Source organism: Antedon mediterranea, chromosome 9, assembly GCF_964355755.1.
Source record: "Antedon mediterranea chromosome 9, ecAntMedi1.1, whole genome shotgun sequence".
NCBI lineage: Eukaryota > Metazoa > Echinodermata > Crinoidea > Comatulida > Antedonidae > Antedon > Antedon mediterranea.
The window spans coordinates 14,209,964-14,234,677 of NC_092678.1; the positions used below are offsets into that span (position 1 = coordinate 14,209,964).

Genomic DNA, 24,714 nt, shown 5'->3' on the forward strand with positions numbered 1-24,714 from the left:
GATTGTAAATTAAATAGATTTTACAGATTTGCTATTAAAGTCATGGTTGAATAAACGAATGATTATCGACAGCCTTTAGTGTTTTGATTCAGAGTAATCAGTCTACCAGTTTGGCTAAGTTTAACGAATTTATTGACAGGATGATCGGAATCATTAATTACATTTTGTTAGATATCATTTATTATTACAACACGAAAATCATCTGTAATGTCCATTATTTATTTTCTTCTTAATGTAATAGCTTATAGAGAAAGTTTGATTAAATGCTGGGTTTCTTTCATATTTATCCTAATTTGTCAGGTGCCTCCTTTGTTTGCAATCCCTTTCTTAGTACATTCACTAAATTTCACTGAAAAAAGGTTTTAACCCTGAAACATGATATATAATTCGTCAACATGATGATTTCAACTCTAGTTTTATAAATAATACGTATGATGCTACACTGTAGTCAATACAGTGATAGATATTTACTCAAAGTATATTATCATTAAACTAAAATATTCATTCATTTCCGTCTGTTTGGTAGTCATGCGAAACCTCTTTATTTTACATGATAACGACCGAGTTCACAATCACAATAGTCCTACACTTTATTTGTTTAAACAAAAAGCTACGGTTATGCACAAGAAAGCCTAAAATATGTATGGGTTTTGTAAACGTAGCCATTATACTGTTTGAGTGTCGTGAAGTTATATGTAAGTTGCTTTAGCTTCTACCGATTAGTTTTCCCTATGCTAGTATAAATGGAGTTTGGTAGTCGAGTGGTTAGGACACTTGACTGCCACCCAGGTGGTTAGGAAACTTGACTGTCACACAGAGAGACCTGGGTTAAATTCCCCAACACTCACAGTCTACTAAGCTGTAAATGAGTACCTGGTTGAAAATACTAGAGAGGATAAGGCGGCGTAGAAAGGAATTGGCTACCCTACCACATAATGCCGGGGCATGTTCAGAATTAAATACGGGACCTTTACCTTTTTAGTATAAATCACATAAACTGTTTTGAATTTTGTTCATCCATGTTTTTTTTTATTTCCTCGCCTCTTGTTGGTATGTATATTCTCTGTTTGGCCATTTGTGTGTTTATATTATTGTGACAATGCAGTTTCAATTTCATAAATACGTATAATATTATTTTCAATCAATGTGCAGTTCTACAGTTATCGGTACCATATCGCAAATAGCGATGTTGTTGTGGCCAAAGTGCATATCGGCCTCTCTCCTCCAATCCTCTTTACGTTTATCTGTTATTTGTTAAAATTATTATGTTTTATTTGTTAAATACAGTTTTAGAAAAGTGCAAAATCATATTACGTTTAAATGCTATTGTATGCAATGTTCCCCAAAAGCCTACTTATTTCTTTGCAAATGTATTAAGGCGAACTCTACAAAAAGCGCAACAATTATCATCACCTTAGTTTTAGCCAAGTTAAGCCTAGCCTAGCCAATGCACGTTTCGCTTCAGCAGTAAAGGTATCATTGCCAAACAGGAAATGCCAAGAAGCTTATGAATAATAATTATTCCATATAAATACCCTAACAACTGAAAAGGGGTTAAACCCTGAAACAAGACAAATTATCAAAGTATTTAATTTTTTAAATCAGGTTATAATGGTAAATTTTAAGCTAAACATTTATTTTTCCATCATCAACAGTACTTGAAATGGTGACACCATGTTAGAAATTAAATTATTTAAGAACAGATGTATATTTTGATTTGGTTGGTAGGCCTATTAATTCCTCCATGCATGTATTTGAATAATGTACTCATGCTTATAGTCAACTTTATAGTGTTGTATAGTTTCAGTAAATCGGAAACCGGAACAGAAAATAAACATTTGTGGAATGAAGAAGTTAACCGCATTTGCATAGTATAGAGCTTTATTGCTAGTACATGATATATAATTCGTCAACATGATGATTTCAACTCTTGTTTTATAAATATATGTATGATGCTACACAGCAATCAATACAACTAAAGAAGAATTCATTTTCGTTTGTTTAGTAGTCATGCGAAACTTCTTTATTTTGAATGAAAACCACCGAGTTCACAAACACAATAGTCCTACACTTTAGTTGTTTATACAAAAAGCTACGCTTATGCAAGCCTAAACTATGTATGGGTTTGTAAACGTAGCCATTATACTGTTGAAGTGTTGTGGGATTATATTGACGTTGTTTTAGCTGCTACCGATTAGTTTTACCTTACTATTATACTAGTGTAAATGACATTCCGAATGTAATGTATCATACCGTGGTCAGAACTGTCTATATCCAAAACTGACGTTTTGAGAAAAAGAGGTTTCAAAGTTTAATTATGTCTTACAAATCAAAAAATCTAGGCTAAACAATAATACTCAAGAATTATGTTACTAGTACTCAGTCAAAGTTGATGGTTGGGCCTCATACTCGTTCTTCCCTTGGGTGGGCCAAAAATCATCAAAATTGGACATAACCAGTTCTGGTCGAAACAAAATAAAAACACAATGGAAATAATCAAAGTCAGACATAGTACTATTTTGGCTCATTTAAATCACAAAAATTCACCAAAGAAGTGAGAAACAACTTGAAAAAGATAATAAGGAAGAGACAGCATGGACACCACCGCTGCATACAGGAATCCAATGTAAAAGATATGTCTATGTCCTAAAAAAATTTAAAAAAAAATCATTCCAGAACTGACCATGTCCCAACATAGACAGTTCTGGCATAAATCAAAATCATATAATTATGGACATAGACTTAATTTACTTTGTCTAACGCCCCCTATTTTGAAGGGAGTGGACCTAGTCACTTCTGGCAGAGAAAGTATATCCAAGAACATAACTAATAGAGGGTCTAACTCATTTTTGCTCAAATTGGACATAGACAGTTTTGGCACTACGCCCACGATACTATGTTATTGTTGAGTTGTTTTTCTATTTTGTTCAGACATGTTTTTGTTGGTATGTATTTTCTCTGTTTGGCTTTGGCTCTTATTTCTGTTTTTATTTAAATGTAAGGTTAAGGTTCAATCAATGTACAGTTTTCTGTTTAAGTTATTCAGGGAAATTATTCCATTTATTTTCAGTGTAATTTTAGCCTGTGTTTTTACTTTTAATAAAGCGTCTACTATGTCAAGTCCTTGTTTTATTTTGTCACTTTCACAAATTATAGATAATTATGATAAAAATAATTTAATTAAATTTAAAAAAATCCTTGCAAACGCAACATGCACGTATGTTAGTATGAGAGTAAATTGTTGCCATGCTATGACCTGAAACATAATTTGATTATAGTGCTGAATTGTGCCTATTATTGTGTTATATAATAATAATGATAATAGAAACTGTTGTCTTAGAAAGTGTTTTCTAACGCGATCAGACAACTTCCTCGTTAGATTTCCACAGGATGGCCGTAAAAACTCGTTTTAGGGTTGATTTACTTAGTTAAGTGGCTTCATTATTTTTTATTTTTTTCAATTAGTGGAGCTCCACCCAGAAAATTACTATTTTTCATACATTTCAACTATTATTTAAAAATATCATCCCTTATACTTCATATTTTTTTGAATTTTTTTTCAATGAGTACGATTTTCTTGAAAATCACGCCTTTTTGCGTTTTGGGGGGATACCTTGTAATTTCATATTCTTTTACATGCAAAAGGGGGGTATATTTGAATAATCCTAAAAAATTCATTTCTTCACCAAAAAAAAAAAGTAAAATGTCTATTTATGTAATTTTTCCAGATCTTTCTATTTCTGGTATTTTTATCACGTATACATTGCGCAATTTTGCGTAAATAGACACTTTCCCCCGTTCGGGTCCAATTGGGTTTTTTATTTTGCTAGGGAGTACGATCACGTGACATTTTTAACAATCACACTACTGCAGCTGGCAATCTGTTATTTTGTCGCGATGTTATTTTTGACGGGCGAAAAGTATATTAAAACATTCTGAATGTGACCCTATTATGTTTCACAGTGTAATAATGTGATTATGAGACTATTACTAAAATGTCAAATTTAACGAGATTTGAGAAAGATGTGGCTATATATTCAATAAAGCTAGGCCTAGGCCTACTAGAGTGTAGGTATGTACCGATGCTGCTTAGTGGCTTGGCCTCTAGCTAGGCTAGGCTGACAGCAGTGAAGTTTGTTTTGCTTTCACCCGACCTTGGCCTACCCATGGGCCATGATAGGGTGCCTGAATAGTTGCTTTTCAGTCAGGTCTAAGCTTGCACATCGCTTTACTATTCTTTACTACTCTTGTTCTGTATAGGATTTTGTGTTTCACAATTCTTAATATGCGAGAAAACCCAGGAACGATAAATGGGGCGAAACGACCATGCCTATGAATACATAGGCCTCTAGACAAAAATTCAAGGCTAGCTAGGCTGATCAGACGGCTTAGCTAGGCCTAGCCCTAGCTTAAAGTTAAAAGCAATCCGATAAGAATATTATGCTGTTGTTGTACAGTGAAAATCATGAGGTTACATGTAAATTATACTGACATTCTTATCGGAAATATTACTTAGGCCTAAACAAATCGTATTGTGTGTATAAAATTTATTCCCAATTTTTCGACACATAATTTAACAAAGGGAAGACATTTCCACAATGCGTTCCAGCGACTAAAACGCGTCAGTCGCTAAGTGTAACGCGTTTCGCGACGTATTGTAAACTAATAACCCCTAAGTTACTGAAAAACTGTAATTTGTTAAAAAACACTATTTTCTGACCGATTTTTTAGAAATGAGTTTTTGGAAAATATTTCCGTATTTTCCTGGTTTTTTTTATGTAATCACTTTCAATTAAACATACTTAAACATAATATAAGCTAAGAAAGTCTGAGTGTAGCTCCACTTTAAGGCAGAAACTACAGAGGACGTTCTAGTCAATTGAATATGCACAGGGAGATAAAGTTATACTTTGTTGCTTTTTGTTATCGGATTAGCGATGTTGTGGTCCCAGTGTATATCACCCTCTCTCACCCGATCCTCTTTAAGTTTATTTTTATTTAAAAAGAAGTTTGTATGTTGTTAAATATAGTTTAGGAAAGTGCACAATCATAGAAACAACATGTACATGCTTTTTGACGCAATATTCCCCATAAACCCTATTTATTAATTTTCTTTTTAAGTATTAAGGTAAACTCTATTTTTGAGAAATGAAAAAAATGTATTATTAAAAGTCTTCATCTGAAGAAACTTTCTGTAATAATTTTCATAAATCATATTAATATTTTAGCACACGTTAGGTTCTTGTCCTGTATCTAACAGAATGTCACGTGCTCTTTTTGAGCAATATATTGTACTTGAAATGATTTTGACAACTGACTATTAAATACTAGTGTTCACTATAGTATTGCTGTATACATATATTTTATTGTTGTATCAAAAACTAGTATTGTAATAATATTATTTAAATTCGATTAATGATATTTTCTTCAGAGAAACAAATCTAAATTAAACCAGCAAAGAAAAGCTTTATGAAAACTCAGTATAGTACTTAAGATGTCGGGGTGAGTTGTAAAGTTGAAGAACAATACTATATGAAAACGACTACGAAAAACATAAATGCTATCATTGTATTTTTTTAATTATTGATGTAACTCATTTTTTATTTCATATTTGACCGTAACAGATTACAAGATGCTTTTAAGATGAATGACTTGCAACAAATTAAAATAATATGTCAGAAAAATCCAGATCTTTTGAAAAACAAAGATGAGGTAAACAAAAGATAGGCTGGCTGTTAATATTACTAATAAGAACGTATAGTCATTGAATTAGTTCCAAGAAGACCATACATTTTTTTATTTTTATTCTTTATTTTATTCAACAACAATACATGACAATACAGCTGTGCAGCACCCTGAGGATTGCCATGAGTGCAAAGCACTATTGAGATGGCTCTCCATATACTGCACTAGAACATTATAAGACAAACATATACACAAGATGCTCTACACAGACAAAGACTTAATATTAAGTCTTTGGGAGTGGAGTTGTAAATTTTCATGAGAAAAAAACCCTGACATATGACGAGACTTGAACCCAGGACCCTTAGATTGGTAGCCAAGCATCATAACCACCAAACCACAGCTCCACTCCACTGTAATCATTATATATTATACCTATATTCAAATATAATGAATATTGTATAATACCCTGGATCAATAACAAATTGTTCAGTGACGAATGCTGCAAATTAAATACATTAACTTACTGACAAAATACATCAGTACTTACTGTTATTGTTTTTCCTACATTATGAGATCGGTGAACTGTAGAAGGTTGGACAAATAGTTAGACGGTCAGAATGACAGTTTCAAGTCAAGATCCATTTTTTGTACGTGAAATAAAAAAAAACGCATAATTGAGTTCATCTAAATCCAATCTAGTAAGAAATAATTATACATATAATTCATAATGGTGACTAGACCCGACAATAACAACAATGTATGCACTTTTTTCTCTTATCATTAAAGTTATAACAATTATTTACTTCAGGATTGTACAATAATTGTTTATGCTTTTGTTTTTCATGATTTCTAAGATTAGCATGTTATTAAACGTAAAGTATAAATGTAACTGATTTTAGTAATGTCATAACAGTGTTGAACTTACAACAATTGTCAATGTAACATGAATACAAAACATGTTTGCATTACAGCTGTAATCTATATTTATAAACTACATGGTTATGATTTCTTTCTAGTTTGGATACACTCCTCTACATAAGTATTTACTTTGTGCCAACCCTACAACAGAAATTGTGGCTTGTCTCCTACGGCATGGCGCACCAGAAACACCACGAACTACGGTAACATACAATTATAGTATGTCTATTATGTCATTATCGGTTCCAGCAAACATCTCTATTACATTTATGACGTCTCATTTATAATTATTATGAATTATGTAGAATTAGTTATTACAAATTCAAAAACATTTATTGAATAAAACATTAAATAAATTAAAAACTATATTGTGTATACATGCCATGAACACATTTTGAAGTGCGACTCGCCAATTATGACGTATTATAATCGATTGATTCACACATTTGTATTACAAATAAATAGTAATTCTTCACTTTATCAGTCTAGTTTGTTTAAGTTGGTTTAAATAATATAATAATTATTCCTTGAAATAATTTTATTTGGGTCCTATTTTATATAAAGGGGTAAATTTATTTTTTTTATCCAATCAAGTACGAAAGATAAGCACGAAATAAAAAAGTAAATACTACGTCGTTTTGCAAGCGTACCGGTTTTCAAGGACACTTTTAGTTGCGTTGACATTGGTCAATACGGCATGCTATATATTACAAGCCAGATGTGTTGTAAATAAAGGACAAAATGAATGTAGCTGAGTTGTATTGTTTTGTACACTCAGAAGATTTTGTCATAACAATGTAGAATTTACAACCATTATTAATGTGGCATGACCGAAATATTTGTTTGCCTTACAGCTGGAATGTATATTTATAAACTACTACATGATTATGTTTTCTTTCTAGACTGGAGACACTCCACTACATATGTATTTATTCAATGCCAACCCTACAACAGAAATAGTAGCTTTTCTCATACAAAATGGCGCAACAGTAACATCAAAAAATAAGGTAATAATACTATAGTAGGTCTAATTATGCCAGTATTAATAAAACATTATCGGTTTATCTGTCTAGATTTTTTTAAGTTTTTTACAGAAGATTTTGTCAAAGCAATGTAGAATTTACGACCACTATAATTGTGATTGTATTACAGCTTGAATTGCTATTTATAAATTACATGAATATGGTTTCTTTCTAGTATGACACTACACTACATAGGTATTTGCGATATTCTAACAGCAATAGTGACTTGTCTCACATAGTATGGCGCATCAATAAAATCACAACATGTAGTAATGTACATACAATCATAGTGGTATTTATGTCATTATTATGAAAACAGTATCTGTTACAGCAAACATCTCTATTTCATTTATAATATGTAATTTATAATTAATATTAATTATTTAAATTTATTGCGAATTTTAGAAGCAGTTATTGAATGAAGCAAGAAATGAAGACATGCCATAACCGACATATATTTTTAGAAACAATATTACATTGCATAAAGTCAATTAATATTAATTCACACATTGTATTACAATTAAAGTAGCACTTTAATTTATTTGTCTATGTTGTTTAAGTTGGTTTATATAATATAATAATCGACTTTTGAAATAATTTTATTTGGGTCCTATTTTATAAAGGCGTAGACAAGTAGACTGTTGCGTTGACGTTGGTCTGTACGGCATGCTATATGTAACAAGCTATGTGTGGTAAATAATGTACAAATGAATTTGGCTGGCTGTTATTGTTTTGTACATTCAGAAGATTTTGTCATAACAATGTAGAATTTATAACCATTATCAATGTGACATGACCGAAATATATAATTACATTACAGTTGGAATTGACGTTTACTACTTCATGGTTATGATTTCTTTCTAGTATGGAGACACTCCACTACATGAGTATTTACAATGTGCCAACCCTAAAACAGAAATAGTGGATTATCTCGTACAACACGGCGCAGAAGTAACGTTACGAAATAAGGTAACATACAATTTTCGGAGGTCTATTATGCCAGTATTAATGAAACATTATTCTGTTCATGCAAACACCTTTATTCTATTTATGACTTCTCTTTTATATTTAATATGAATTATTTATTAGAAGTAGGTATTACAAATTAAAAAACAGTTATTAAATAAAAATAAATTAATTAAAAACTATATTATGCAGACATGCTATGAACGATATGTGTTTGTACAAACAATTATTCCATAGTATAACTAAGTGTGTCTCGCCAATTATGACGTCATATAATCGATTGCCATTCACACATTTGTATTACTAGGCCTATAGTAGTTCTTCAATTTATCTGTCTATTTTTTTAAGTTGGTTAGAATATAATTATTATTCTTGAACTATAATTTAATTATTTAAATATGAATACATTACATGAATATGACTTCTTTCTAGTATGGAGACACTACACTGCATAGGTATGTGCGATATTCTAACAGCAATAGTGACTTGTCTCACATAGTATGGCGCATCAGTAACATCACAACATGTAGTAATGTACATACAATCATAGTGGTATTTATGTCATTATTATGAAAACAGTATCTGTTCCAGCAAACATCTCTATTTCATTTATAATATGTAATTTATAATTAATATTAATTATTTTGAATTATATATTACGAATTTTAGAAGCAGTTATTGAATGAAACAAGAAATGAAGACATGCCATAAACGACGTGTATTTTTAGAAACAATATTACATTTCATAAAGTCAATTTTGACATCATTATACTCGATTGTCATTCACACATTATATTACAATTGTAGTAGCACTTCAATTTATCTGTTTAGTTTGTTTAAGTTGGTTTAAATAATATAATAATTAACTCTTGAAATAATTTTATTTAGGTCCTATTTTATAAAGGCCTAAATTTTCTTTTTTTTTTATTAAATCAAATACTATAGATAAGTACGAAATAAACAAGAAATATTTCTTACAAAAAACGCCGCGTAACTTTTTGACTGGACAGTTGTAAGAACAGTCTTCATTAATCTAATATAATAGGTCGGCCAATCAAAACGCAAGTGAACAATTGGGACTTTACTTGTGATTTATGTCATTGGCCTGTCAGCACAGTCGTTTCTTTCTACTGTAGAATTAAACGCACAAATTTGTATTGGGAATAATGTATGTGGTTATTACTATCGCATTTAGGTATTGATAATAATAATAATATGGCTTTTGAATATATAATTACTGTCTGTAGAATAACATTTATACATTTTCGGTTCGCGATGAAAAGTTATATGAATGGATTTGTAATAGGTATTTATAATAATAGTATATGGGTTGTATTATTGCTAAGCTATCACCAAATCGCGTTATAACATTATTTCTCAGGGTTTTTTGCACCATTGATCATATTATAGTTTTTAATGAATCATTACATTAATAAAAATACCCAATTAAATCAATCGCGTCAGTCCAATTCCGACTTATGTTTCGATCACATAGTTCTGTGTCTACACTGTCCCAACTAGTTTAACAAAAAAAGTGTGATGTGCCCAAATATGGTAGTGATATGCCCGATTATCGTAGTGATATGACATCGTCATGTCTATATAATATGGGCACATCATATTTAGTTTGATAGTATAGACAGAGCTTAAGGATTATATTTAAAAAATGTTTTCTTACATTTTGAACGGAAGTATTTATTTGTTTATAAGCCCAATTTTCCAGTCTTAATTTTACATTTTGAAAAAAAGTATTTATTTGTTTATAAGCCCAATTTTCCAGTCTTAATTTTACATTTTGAAAAAAAGTATTTTATTTGTTGATAAGCCCAATTGTGCAGTCTTATTTTACATTTTGAACGAAAGTATTTATTTGTTGATAAGCCCAATTTTGCAGTCTTATTTTACATTTTAAACGAAAGTATTTATTTGTTGATAAGCCGAATTTTCCAGTTTAATAATAATGACCCCTTCCACAGTGCTTATACCATATACATTTTACATGATATTGACCGTGGGTTCTTTACGCCTCTGATGCATTTGTTTTTATTGTACCTTTTTAATAAATTATTATATGTTTAGGCCTAATCACACCCAATTTAATGAAACGGTCAGATTCCGATTTCAATTGAACGAAAGTAGTACTATATTTATTATTCATTGATAAGCCAAGGGTCCCATGGCGTTAGCCAATATCTTGAGCATTTGACTCTTGTGTCAACCTGTAACACAAATCATTCTTCAAAATCTAAAGAAAGAACCTCACACGTCTTTTTTGTGAGTGATACACTATGTATATGCCCACGGAAATAATATGTGGACATTGCAAACAATCATAGGCCTACAGTAACAAACATAACATGGCTAATAAGCATAACATTCAGACTTGCTTGTTTTCTAGTGGATTTTTATTTACTTTAGCATGTAGAATAAAACTAGTAACAGTGGCTATATTAATAATTATACTGATTATCCTTGATGTTATCGCGTCTAATAATAACATATTTTGTTGTTGATAAGCCCAATTTTTCAGCCTTGATTTTACATTTTGAACGAAAGTATTTATTTGTTGATAAGCCCAATTTTGCAGTCTTAATAATGACCCTTCCACAGTGCATTTTACATGATATTGACCGAGGGTTTTTACGCCTCTATAGGCACTGATCAATACCATAATTAATGTACTTTTTTAAATGAATATTGAAATGTTTCAACACTCCCAGATTTCCTCATCTTTATCGTTTCAAAAATTAATTAAATAATTTTCAGTGTATCACCGGGCGGTTTGGAATTTATTTCTATGCCTGTTGTGTTTATATATATAATATTAAGTATAATTATGAATTCACCAACACTTTCAGGCTCAGGGCCGAGTTTGTGTAGACTAGACTTCCATGCACAGCCACATGTTAAGGAATATGAATCTCTTTATGATTTTAATATGGTACGAAATGATATTACACAACAACGATTAGACAGCAACTGTGCAAGTGTCAAACTAATAAAATCGGAATGATCAATTAATTGAACATTTACAGCATAAGGCCCTTACACTAGGACGATAACGATCGACGATAAATAGACAAATGTGCATTTTTAATACATAAACCAAAAGAAATATAAACAATTCCTTTGATGAAAATTATATTTTCACACGTCCAATCAAATGACGTCATGATTAGTAAGACCAATAATATCGTGACAATACAGCGATTTTATTGTTTTTATTTATCATGACGTCATTTGATTGAAATTTGAAAAACATTATTTTTAGAACGAAAACCTTTCTAATTTCTTTTGGTTTATGTAAAAAAAAATGCATGCTATATATTTATCGTCTGTCGTTATCGTCATAGTGTAATTGGGCCTTTATACACAAAAAATAAATTGATTACGAAGTTACATGTCATTTTCACCTATCACCAAAAAACTAACCTTTTCAAAACTAATTAATTGTTACGAAGCCAATTTATATTATATATTTCATTAAAACTGAACTTTACGGTAAATGAAGAGTAAGTATCAGTTAATATGAATAATATAACTAGTAGGTCTATGAACTTGCGTCCAGACACAGAACTGTGACATTACTATCATAAATGTTGAAACCACTTATAAAACTTTTTTTTTTAAAGAAAATATAATTGTGTTAGGAGAAGGCTAATAAACAAATAGATAATGTTTAAACCTTTTTCTGGATTAATTGATGGAGCAGGCGTTCCTAATAATCTGCTGTAGACTGATTGTTCACCTTCTGACGATAATTGATTGGACCCCCCACGGCATCTGATAACCAACAAAACATTTACGAGGACTGTTTCAATGATTTAATATCTGACGGCGTATTATTATAACATTGGCCTAGATTGAAAGTCAAAGAAAGTCATTGTAAATACCTCCCTTTATGTTGACAGAGCCAAAATAAAGTTTTGACCATTATCGAATGATTATTTGACAGTGACTTATTATAATACCGGCCTGGTTGACAGCAAAAACGAAGTTATTATTTATTGATCAAGATTTTACAGATTTCCGTCTACATCTCAATAATACTGTATTATCAGCAAAGGCTTTCATATAGACTCTCTTCTCCCAGACGTTTTTTGGGTCCAGCAGCTACCTATAAATTATAGTCGAGTTTCCAAATTCACAAAACTGTCAGTCTTAGATACTAAAGCTACCGCTATGAAACAGCTTATTAATGAATGTGTCCTCCTGGGACATAACTGGCTAGAGCCGCGGAACGAAAAGTATTTACTAGAACGTTTTGCAAGCGTACATGTTTTCAAGTCGACTGCTTGTTAGTTACGTTGACGTTTGTCAGTACGGCATGATATATGTAACAAGTCAGATGTGTTGTAAATAAAGTACGAATGAATGTAGCTGATTTTTATTGTTTTTTACACTTTTGTCATAACAATGTATAATTTACAACCATTATCAATGTGGCATGACCGAAAAATATGATTGCATTACAGCTGGAATTGATATTTATAAACTGCATTTTTTTTTATTTCTTTCTAGTCTGGATACACTCCATTACATGTGTATTTATTAAATGACAAACCTAAAGCAGAAATAGTGGCTCGTCTCACACGGCATGGCGCAGTAGTAACATCACAACATAAGGTAACATACAATTATAGTAGGTATAATATGCCAGTATGAATTAAACATGTAATGTACACACAATTATACTGGTTGTTATTTTGAAAACAGCAGGCCTTTCTGTTCCAGCAAACATCTCTATTTCATTTATAATTTGTCATTATAATTAAAATTAATTATTTATAATTATTCATTGCGAATTTTAGAAGCAGTTATTGAATGAAACAGTAAACGAAGGCATGCCATAACCGACATGTGTTTTAGAAACAAAAATAATACATTACATCAAGTCAAGTAATATTAATTCACACATTGTAATACAATTATAGTAGCACTTTAATTTATCTGTCTAGTTTGTTTAAGTTTGTTTATATAATATAATAATTAACTCTTGAAATAATTTTATTTGGGTCCTATTTTAAAAAGGCGTATACAAGTAGACTGTTGCGTTGACGTTGGTCTGTTCGGTATGCTATGTAACAATCTATGTGTGGTAAATAATGTAAAAATGAATTTAGCTGAATTTTATTGTTTTGTACACTCAGAAGATTTTGTCATAACAATGTATAATTTACAACCATTATCAATGTGGCATGACCGAAATATATGATCGCATTACAGCTAGAATTGATATTTACTACTACATGGTTATGATTTCTTTCTAGTATGGAAACACTCCACTACATTTGTATTTACGATGGTCCAATCCTACAATAGAAATAGTGGATTATCTCGTACAACACGGCGCATCAGCAACGTCACGAAATATGGTAACATACAATTTTAGGAGGTCTATTATGCCAGTATTAATGAAACATTATCGGTTCAAGCAAACATCTCTATTCCATTTATGACGCCTCTTTTATATTTAATATGAATTATTTAGAAGTAGGTATTACAAATTCAAAAACAGTTATTAAATAAAAAATAAATTAATTAAAAACTGTATTATGCAGACATGCCATGATCGATATGTGTTTGTAAAAACAATTATTCCATAGTATAAGCATGGAGGTATAAAATAATACCTCCATGGTATAAGTAAGTGCGTCTCGCCAATTATGACGTCATATAATCGATTGTCATTCACACATTTGTACAATTATAGTAGTTCTTCAATTTAGTCTATTTTTTTAAGCTGGTTAGAATATAATTATTATTCTTGAACTAAATTCATTGGGTCTTAATTTAGCATTAAAAAAATATGAATACATTACATGAATATGACTTCTTTCTAGTATGGAGACACTACACTACATAGGTATGTGCGATATTCTAACAGCAATAGTGACTTGTCTCACATAGTATGGCGCATCAGTAACATCACAACATGTTGTAATGTACATACAATCATAGTGGTATTTATGTCATTATTATGAAAACAGTATCTGTTCCAGCAAACATCTCTATTTCAATTATAATACGTAATTTATAATTAATATTAATTATTTTGAATTATATATTGCGAATTTTAGAAGCAGTTATTGAATAAAACAAGACATGAAGACATGCCATAACCGACATATATTTTTAGAAACAATATTACATTGCATAAAGTCAATTAATATTAATTCACACATTGTATTACAATTATAGTAGCACTTTAATTTATCTGTCTAGGTTGTTTAAGTTGGTTTATATAATATAATAATCGACTTTTGAAATAATTTTATTTGGGTCCTATTTTATAAAGGCGTAGACAAGTAGACTGTTGCATTGACGCTGGTCTGTACGGCATGCTATATGTAACAAGCTATGTGTGGTAAATAATGTACAAATGAATTTGGCTGGCTTTTATTGTTTTGTACATTCAGAAGATTTTGTCATAACAATGTAGAATTTATAACCATTATCAATGTGACATGACCAAAATATATGATTACATTACAGTTGGAATTGATGTTTACTACTACATGGTTATGATTTCTTTCTAGTATGGAGACACTCCACTACATGAGTATTTACAATGTGCCAACCCTAAAACAGAAATAGTGGATTATCTCGTACAACACGGCGCAGAAGTAACGTTACGAAATAAGGTAACATACAATTTTCGGAGGTCTATTATGCCAGTATTAATGAAACATTATCTGTTCATGCAAACATCTCTATTCTATTTATGACGTCTCTTTTATATATAATATGAATTATTTATTAGAAGTAGGTATTACAAATTCAAAAACAGTTATTAAATAAAAATAAATTAATTAAAAACTATATTATGCAGACATGCTATGAACGATATGTTTTTGTAAAAACAATTATTCCATGGTATAACTAAGTGCGTCTCGCCAATTATGACGTCATATAATCGATTGTCATTCATACAACGATTTGCCCCAGATAGGGGTGTTTTTCGATCGTGGTATACACTGTCTAATGGATGTCCGTCTTGAAAAATACCCGCAGACGATAATACGAGGATGCTTCGCATTTTCCTATCTCCTCCTACGATAATTGTTTTTAATGGCTGAAAACCGGTTGAACAGCTCGAGTACAGCATCATAATGTTGAAGACAGGCCGATTTTCTTTAAAAAAAATACTATTTTCATAGATTTAATATACGTTTATACAAATGTATTGATTTGCGATGAATGGAAAATTCCAATCTCTGTTCCACAAGTGTCTATTCCCTCAGGCGTCGTAAAGACAAGTACTTTATACTCATAACAGAAATTCGATCCATTTTTTTTTCAATCTGTGCTGCAGAGGTTGGATATACATTTTTTTAAACGGATAATAAAGAGCTAGCGTTTTCACTCGCCGTATATTATGTATAAATCTTTATTATTGCAGTTAAACCACCTACATCATCACCCTTCCCTCACTGGCATGAGTAGCGTTGTAAAACCAGTAGAGGATAGGCCTACGGTACATCACATGCCTTAAACGCAGAACAACTTTGGTGGGTAGGGTAGGAACCAACTTAAGTATGAATTGGCTCTAAGAAACAATTGAAAACCATTAGGCCTACTAATTAAGTTGAGTTAGATAATTTAATATTTATTGACGATTAAATCGAATTTATGATTTTCCCGAATAGAGGTGGTTTTCACAAATTGTTTTACATTATATAAACATATACACGTCGTAGTGATGTATCGTTACATGTAGGGCCTACTGTACTATTTCAATCGACTAGGACGGTGATAGTTTCAACAAAGTATTACATCGCAATGTTTTACTGTGTTTAGTGGTATATTATTTGTAAAACATGAAAACAATAATAATAATAATAATAACTGGTACTTGATATAACGCATTATGCTGAAAGCCTCAATGCGCTTTACAAAGACAGAACAATTTAGAAATTTAAAAATTAAGAAGTGGGTTTTGAGGAGAGATTTGAAGACACTGGTGGAAGTAGCCTGACGGATTTCAATAGGCAACGCATTCCATAGAGAAACGGATGCCGAAGAAAATGAACGATTTCCATAAAACTTAGTGGAAGGATGAAATATATGGGCAAGAACAGACTCAGATCTAGATCTCAGAGACTGCTTAGGAACATAAGGTTGAATAAGTTCAATTAATATTTCGTTACTAAATGAATAAAGAATAATATTAAAAAATTGTTCCTCTTTGCACCCATCCTCTTCCCCATCCCTCAACCCTAATGTTACATACAAAACACAAATTAAGTTTGTTTAAATTTGACTTAGACAACTGGTTTCTCTTTCGGAAGTAATTCCCATGGTGCTAATTTTAGTTGAGTACATAAATCACAGTGTCTATTTATTCGTTCCTATAGGCTGTAAACGACGTGTATTATTGTCCTGCGGTACGTACATTTGAAATCGCCAGCTTTTTAATGCTGAAATTATTATGTATTCGAGAACCATCTGTGGGCACGACCTAGATGGTACGCTCGCTTCGCTCGCGTACCATCTAGTTTGTACAATTATAGTAGTTCTTTAATTTAGCTTTCTATTTTTTAAACTGGTTAGAATATAATTATTATTCTTGAACTAATTTCATTGGGTCTTAATTTAAAATAACACAAATATGAATGCATTAAATGAATATGATTTCTTTCTAGTATGGAGACACTACACTACATAGGTATTTGCGATATTCTAACAGCAATAGTGACTTGACTCACTAGCCCAGACAATCTACAGTTTCAACTCCCAAAAGTAGACAAAATAGCAACAAAAGGTTTTTTTTACTCAACTTAAAGTTAATTTTACGATAAAAAACATACAAAAAGTCTACCAAAATCGGAAAACTGGAAAGGTGATAAAAAGACAATAAATCAAAGCACTATTTCATTAAAATATGTTCGTATTCGGCGTAGTAATATTGTTAGAAATTGTTGTCTCTGATTGGTCGAATAAGTTTTGTGCCGTGTTGTTGTTACGACGGAAAATCTGATATTCCCTAACAAGTATGACTTTAAATCTTGTAATCAGGTAATTTATCCATTTTTTTTTTCATATTTCATAATTTTAAAAGCAACATTTAATCTTACATTAACTATTTAAACGAATGCGGCAATGTAAATTAGTCTTAGTAGATACGTAAAGAGCGATATAGCATAGGGAGCGGGGATCTACTCGCGATGTTGTTGAAAAACGTTACGTCACGCTAATTTGCGTGTACTGATGTAGGCCTCCACTCGTCGTACCACATACAGCAGTACAAACACGTGAGACGAAGGGAGGTGGGCCGGTGGCTGGCACCCCGCCCGGGTAGCTAAAAGAAGACCGCCGATATTATATAGGCCTAGGGGATGATACTAAACATGATCTTAACATATTTACTGTCATTTCAACCTACTCTGACTAGGCGTAAAAAGACAAAATTCGGATATTATTATATAGGCCTATGGCCAACCTCTCTTCATTTTTTTTAGGAATTAAGCACAAAAAATAGGGCTACTATATGTAAGCCTAGCTAGGCTATCCTATACTGTCTAATAAAAGGTCAGGCAGCCGCTACCCGACTGGGCCATGGTCTAGATCTAAACACCAGATCTAATAGATATACAATATAGGGCCTATGCCTAGGTAGCCTGGTAGGCACAGCTATGCACTGAAATCTTAACCTCGGAATGTTTATATAATTAATATAAGAGTAGCCTGCCTTTTTTAGTAGCTAGGCCTAGTTAATTATAACTTATGTAGTAATTATACTTAGGCTAATAGTACAGTAGTGAGGCTAGGCCTCTATAGTCTAAGTACTGTAATACTATTTATTCTTTATCAAACCTATAGGCCTAGTAGGCCTATGCGATATATATTTCCTCTGTGTAAACTACAGATTATATTCTATTAATGTATTTGTTGTGATATCTATTTCATTTACCTTAGATATCTTATACTACTATTAAACAATGCAGTACTGTACTGCATCATTTGCAGAGAAACAATTGATGAGAAGAGTTATAAATCTGTATCAATCAGACAGAAAGGTATGTTTAGTTACATTTTTCTCTGGCATTATACATTATAATTTTTTTTCCCAATTACATTTTCATCTTCAATGAACTATAAAAACAAATGAAAGTTTGTTTTTCACTGTATAATTTTGTTACTCACTGTATAATTTTGTTACTACTATTTTAGGAGCAGATAGTGTGAATACAGCGAGCATTCAAAGAGGATTGAAGCCCAATGCTGTTGCGGGGTCAGTGGTCCATACAAATTGCCAGAAGAATTACATAAACGTGAAGGTCATAAAATATGGTGTACATTTCAAGATACATACATTCCTTGACCATGGTTTCAGTGAACTATTGGCAAGTTATTTAGTTTATGTAGTGTTGACTGTTATACTTTATTGTAAAGTAAATAATTAATGTTTATGAATTGAATGGAGATAATAATATTTCAGAATGATTGACTTATATTTAACAGGGCAGAGAGTTAATTAATCTTTAAATGAATGAAATATTCTCTCCACTTCACGAAAAAATACATTCATTATTATTATAAACTTTTATTCAATATATGTGTAATTATTGTACTTATTACTTGAGTTTCCTGTCTCTTGTAATAAGAAATGTTTACATAAATGTACTTATACTTATTATTTGAGCTTCCCATCTCTTATGATAGTACAGTACAAACAATGTTGAAATACATACTTGTGTTTCAAGTACCGTAATTTAAAATGATATATAGTATAGTATATAATAATACTGGTGTATATTATTACTAATTACTTTTAAATTTCTCATATTTTGTGTCAGTAATACTGTTATGAAAAGATTGAAGTAAACACGACATCTCATATTTTTAAGAGCTATGCATGTTTGTTATATTCAACATCTATTCATGAGATCTTTTTGACTAGTTTGTACCTGTACGTATTTGAGAATGATCAGATTTGGTTGAAAATATTAACGTTCAGATTAAATATGTGTACAAATTACAAACAAAAATTAAAAATAACTGGCTGGGTCGAGTTTATTTACTAGAAAAATAATGCAACTGACCAGCTGCAGCATGTTAATTTATAAGTAGTGCTCGGGTAAATGATTTCTGTGTACATCTTATGAAAACTACAGTACTGCCATTATTAAAATGCACATTGCACGACTGAACTATTTTATACATATACAGTAGTACATGTAAATGCATGTAAAAAGAAATGATGTGTGCAATATAATATAGTTACTGTATTTATGAAAATAAATATTGAGAAATTACTTTACAAAATGTAATTTGTGTTAGGCCTATTTGTCGTCCAATGTCGTATACAGTACTCGTAATAGGGCTAGTATACAGTATTAAAATAAAATAATCATCATGGGTTAACAAAATTAATTTATCTTACAATTTATTTAAGGGCTATCCAATGAGACATACTGTAATAAAAATTCCTTCACTTTCTAGTGTTGCCCGAAAGCTCTGCTAATTTTTTCTGGCTGTTTTACTTTATCGTTTTGATTTAGCTTTTCGCTTTTTTTTTGTATCTCATTGTCATTTTTTCAGTAATTTGCCTTTGGATAAATAATAATTATATATACATATATATATATATATATATATATATATATATATATATATATATATATATATATATATATATATATATATAAACACATTAGGCAATGAACATTAATTCGAAACCGCCCGGTGATATACTGAAATTTAATTAATTAATTTGAAACGATAAAGATGAGAAAATCTGTGAGAATGAGAAAAAGTCGCCCCAACCGAGACTCGAACTCGGACCGCCTGCTTGATATGCAGATGTCCTAACCATTAGACCACTGGGGCTTTCATGGTATTTCAGGATCTCCGAAGAGATACTTTTATATATATAAACACATCAGGCAATGAACATTAATTCGAAACCGCCCGGTGATATACTGAAATTTAATTAATTAATTTGAAACGGATAGTAGAATGTGATGAGATCCCGCCTCGTGAATAAAAATACTGTAAGATGAGGGCGTATCAATTTGATCTCTGGTGCGCGTGCGTACAACTGAGGACTAGTGCTGTTCCGCCGTACCACGCCGAGAATGTTAAAGAGTCGCTATCCAATCGAGTTCAAACAATACCATGAAAGCCCCAGTGGTCTAATGGTTAGGACATCTGCATATCAAGCAGACGGTCCGAGTTCGAGTCTCGGTTGGGGCGACTTTTTCTCATTCTCACAGATTTCCTCATCTTTATCGTTTCAAATTAATTAATTAAAGTTCAGTATATCACCGGGCGGTTTAGAATCAATGTTCTGTGCGTGATTTGTTTATATATATATATATATATATATATATATATATATATATATATATATATATAACACATTATTACTTTACGTAGCGTAGTTTGTTGTTTTCATTCAAGTAAGGCGTATAGCTTCCATCGTTGATATTAAGCATTACATCTAGGTAGTTTATAATTTTCTTATTCGCTTTGATCGTTATCTTTAGATTATGTTCTTTGATTGTGACGCAGAGATCTTTTTTTTTTCAATAACATGAGGAGTTTCATTAAATGCCGTGAGTCCGTCATCCCTGTACTACCCTATGTTATTACCGTACTTGGATTCTAGTTTGGCTAACAGAAACAGACCAATTAACTCGAATGTTTCAGCACCGTCGTAGCTACCCATAGTAACATCGAATAAGGTGCTCCTTTTGCACCAAGCTGTCTTGTAGTTGAATAGTAGTGTATCATTGGCTTTGATTACTATTTCCCTTTCTTCCTCTGTAATATCGGTGAATTTTTGAGCAAAGTTGAGGGCTTTATTGAGAAGGTCCAAAGTTATCGAAGGATAAAATAATGTTACATCAAAGCATAGTGAACAGATTGTTTTCCATATCCTGTATGCCTTTAAACCATTCTATCATGTCGTTAGTATTCCTCCATTGGTTAAGCTTGGTTGAGGGCTTCATGGAGAAGGTCCAAAGTTATCGAAGGATAAAATTCTGTTACATCAAAGCTTATGAACAAATGATTTTCCTTATCCTGTATGCATTTAAACCATTCCATCATGTCGTTAGTATTCCTCCACTGGTTAAGCATGGTTGACGGCTTCATTGAGAAGGTCCAAATATTTGTATATATATATATAATATCAATACATCCACACGTATATATATATAGAAGTACATAACATATATAAAACATATATACATATATACAATATACCCATACAATATAAATGCATAACATTATTAAAACCAAGAACGATAACAAATTTACACAAATATAATACATTAGACCTATATACACGGGCATAAAAAAACTATAAAAACTGTCAAGTAATAAAATGGAAATTTATATACACAGATTACACTATTTCTGTGTGGTCACCGTCGAGTACAGACGTATCACGTATTTCGCTCTCTAGGCCTCCTTTGTTCATTTGTTCGTACACTCTCACAGGCGCATAGTTAAAGGGCCCGTCGAAGTTTGTGATACTTTAGCTGTAGGACCCTGAAGACTACTTGCAATACTTGTATTAGTACACTGTAGTATATTATTATATATTTTTTTACTGGAGCCCTTTACCAACTTACGGTTGGCATACGGATTTCTTTTTGCATTTCCACTACGCCGGAACAACTCGTACAACACCTGACAGCTACACATAAATACCACACATGTGCACACAAACAACATAGAATGCGGAAGTAACAGCACGCTTAGTCAGTACTGTTTTTCATAATTAATATGCTAGGCCTTTTAAGGCTACAATTACTCAGATAGGAGCCCTCGGATATACACGCTGATCTTAAAAGAAGTGAACTGAAAACAAACTTAAAATGATTGGTATTGTAAACTATCGTATAAGAATAGGGATGTACAACAAAGGAAAACGAACGATAACAAAGCATAATTGTAACGGGAAATCATATGGCAAGTTACCGATAGGTTTTAGCTGCGCGCCAAAGGGTAGCCATCTTTTGTGCAATATTTAATTTATAAATGTAGAATTGGTAAAACTCTGCCAAGTATTAAGGCTTTAAATTATTTATATACGAAATTATTTAATGATGTTAAGGTATATTGCAAGGCAAAATGGAGAATCAAATGATTTTGAGAAAAATGGGTAGACTTTATTAATTTATTGTAATCTTAATCTTTTTTACTGCTGGTATAGACACGTCTTTTTGTTTATTTTGTCCTTTTTAAATTTTTTTTCTCTGTATGAAATATGAATAATATTTAAATAATAATAATAAAAAAAAAATAATGTACAGTATTAGTACATTATGTATTTTCAGATGTTGCAAGACATGAGATCCGAAATAGGCTAGGCCTAGGCCTAGTGGCAGCGCAGTGCATACCTAGCTAGGGTGGGTGGGAAGTGTAACAGTTAGCCGTGGCATCGTGCAGATGTACAATAACCCAGCATAGTATGCTGCACGATGCCACGCGGTAACGATGAAGGAGGATATGGATGGCCTGATAGTGTGTAGTGTACTAATAAACTACTACTCAAATATACTGTATTTTACTTTAGTTAGGCCGCTAGTGAGTAGGTAGTATCATAGAACAAAAAATTTGAAAACAATATACTTTATTTCCATTAAAGCTTACTGAAAATATTCTGACAGATTTTCTTTGACCTTAGCCCATTCATTCTTAATTAAATTTAAAATTTCTATTCTGTATAGGTTCCATATCGTTATTTAAACATTTTCGTTTTCAACGTTTTTTATATGTTATACATGATTTATATATTGAAAAACAAAAAACAGAGATTAATTAATTGATGAGTTTGCAATTTGTATTTCCAGAAACTATAATTAGTCCAACATGAACAGTTGTGTTGTGTTTCGTTAACAGGAAAACACATTGAATCGAACTTTCTCCAGACTGAATTGTATGACATGTAAAAAGCATATGTTTTTTGTTTTCTACTTCTATTTTACATTTTTGGCATATATCACTATCAGCTAATTTCCATAGTTTAAATTTTTTCTACATGTTTTAATTCTGTGTAACAAATTAAAGTTGAATTGGGCAACTTTTACTATATGTTTGGTGTTTAAAACTTTATTAGGCTACACCATATTGCGTGCCAATTTAAATCGACACCAAATTCCTGTTCCCATTTCACTTGTGATCTTGGGATAGAGACTTTACTATTAATAAGATATCTATAAAACGTAGATGATCTATTTTGTTTATAAAATATAAGCATGTCAAAGGTTTTATCTATTTCATTTTCAACATTTCCTGGTTTAACAATTGTTTTCCATGATGCGATATGGCATTGATAACAGCAAAGTATTCAGTCAACCCGTTTTCTCTATTACATAACATTGGAATCAACCTTTGATATGTTATTAGTTCATTATCAACAATTATATCATTGATTGTTTTGATACCAGCATTTAACCAGGAGCAGAAGTACATTGATTTGCTATCCAATGTTACATACTTGTTTTCTCATAATTGTTGAGTTTTAATGTCTTTTACAGTGTGTTGTTCTGTACTGAATTTGTTATTTAGAATCACAACAGCTTTTAAAAATTGTTGATAGTACAATGGCATATCTTTTAAAATTGTATGATTTTCAGTATTAATTTTACTAATCTTAAGTGTACATCCTATTGGGTACATATAAGGTATCGGGATAAATTTCCATTTCGCAAGATTTGGGGTTAGCAAACACTTGACCCAGTTCTGTTTTAGAGACTTCACTAATGCATTAATTCTTTTAATTTTTTCTCTATTTCCGCTAAATAAAAAATTACAAATTTCTTTTTCAACAATATGAAAGATAGATGTTGGTACATTTATTACTGTAGAATTGTAAATCTGTTTTAATTTTTATTATTTTTCCAAAGAAAGATAAGTGTCTTGTTTTCCATAACTGTATTTTTTTTTTCAAATTAACAATTTTATCGTCCTTATTATTTTTTTCACACAACTTTTCGTCGTAACCAACGTAAATTCATAATAATTTAATTGGTTCTTTTGTCCAAAAAATATTATATGGAGAGGAATCAAGAAATCTGCTTGATCCAATGCAAATGTCATTTGTTTTTTTTTTTAAATTTTAATTTCAAGCCTGATATATCACAAAATTTTTGAATTTCATAAAAAA

General features: G+C 31.3%; 1 protein-coding gene and 1 non-coding gene across 2 annotated transcripts in view; both read left to right on the forward strand.

The window, feature by feature from the left end:
- Window positions 1–682: 682 nt before the first annotated feature.
- LOC140058872 (uncharacterized) overlaps window positions 683–24,714 on the forward strand; it is a 40,214-nt gene continuing 16,182 nt past the window's right edge. The window contains exons 1-10 of the mRNA XM_072104641.1: window positions 683–695; window positions 5,432–5,502; window positions 5,625–5,712; window positions 6,259–6,383; window positions 6,702–6,806; window positions 7,506–7,610; window positions 8,490–8,594; window positions 13,113–13,217; window positions 13,862–13,966; window positions 15,131–15,235. Of these exons, the coding sequence (XP_071960742.1) occupies window positions 7,527–7,610; window positions 8,490–8,594; window positions 13,113–13,217; window positions 13,862–13,966; window positions 15,131–15,235 (504 nt within the window). The 5' untranslated portion in view covers window positions 683–695; window positions 5,432–5,502; window positions 5,625–5,712; ... (1 more) ...; window positions 6,702–6,806; window positions 7,506–7,526. The remainder of the gene's footprint in view (window positions 696–5,431; window positions 5,503–5,624; window positions 5,713–6,258; window positions 6,384–6,701; window positions 6,807–7,505; window positions 7,611–8,489; window positions 8,595–13,112; window positions 13,218–13,861; window positions 13,967–15,130; window positions 15,236–24,714) is intronic.
- On the forward strand, window positions 20,718–20,789 carry Trnad-auc (transfer RNA aspartic acid (anticodon AUC)). The gene has a single exon. It is a non-coding gene; the product is annotated as a tRNA-Asp (tRNA).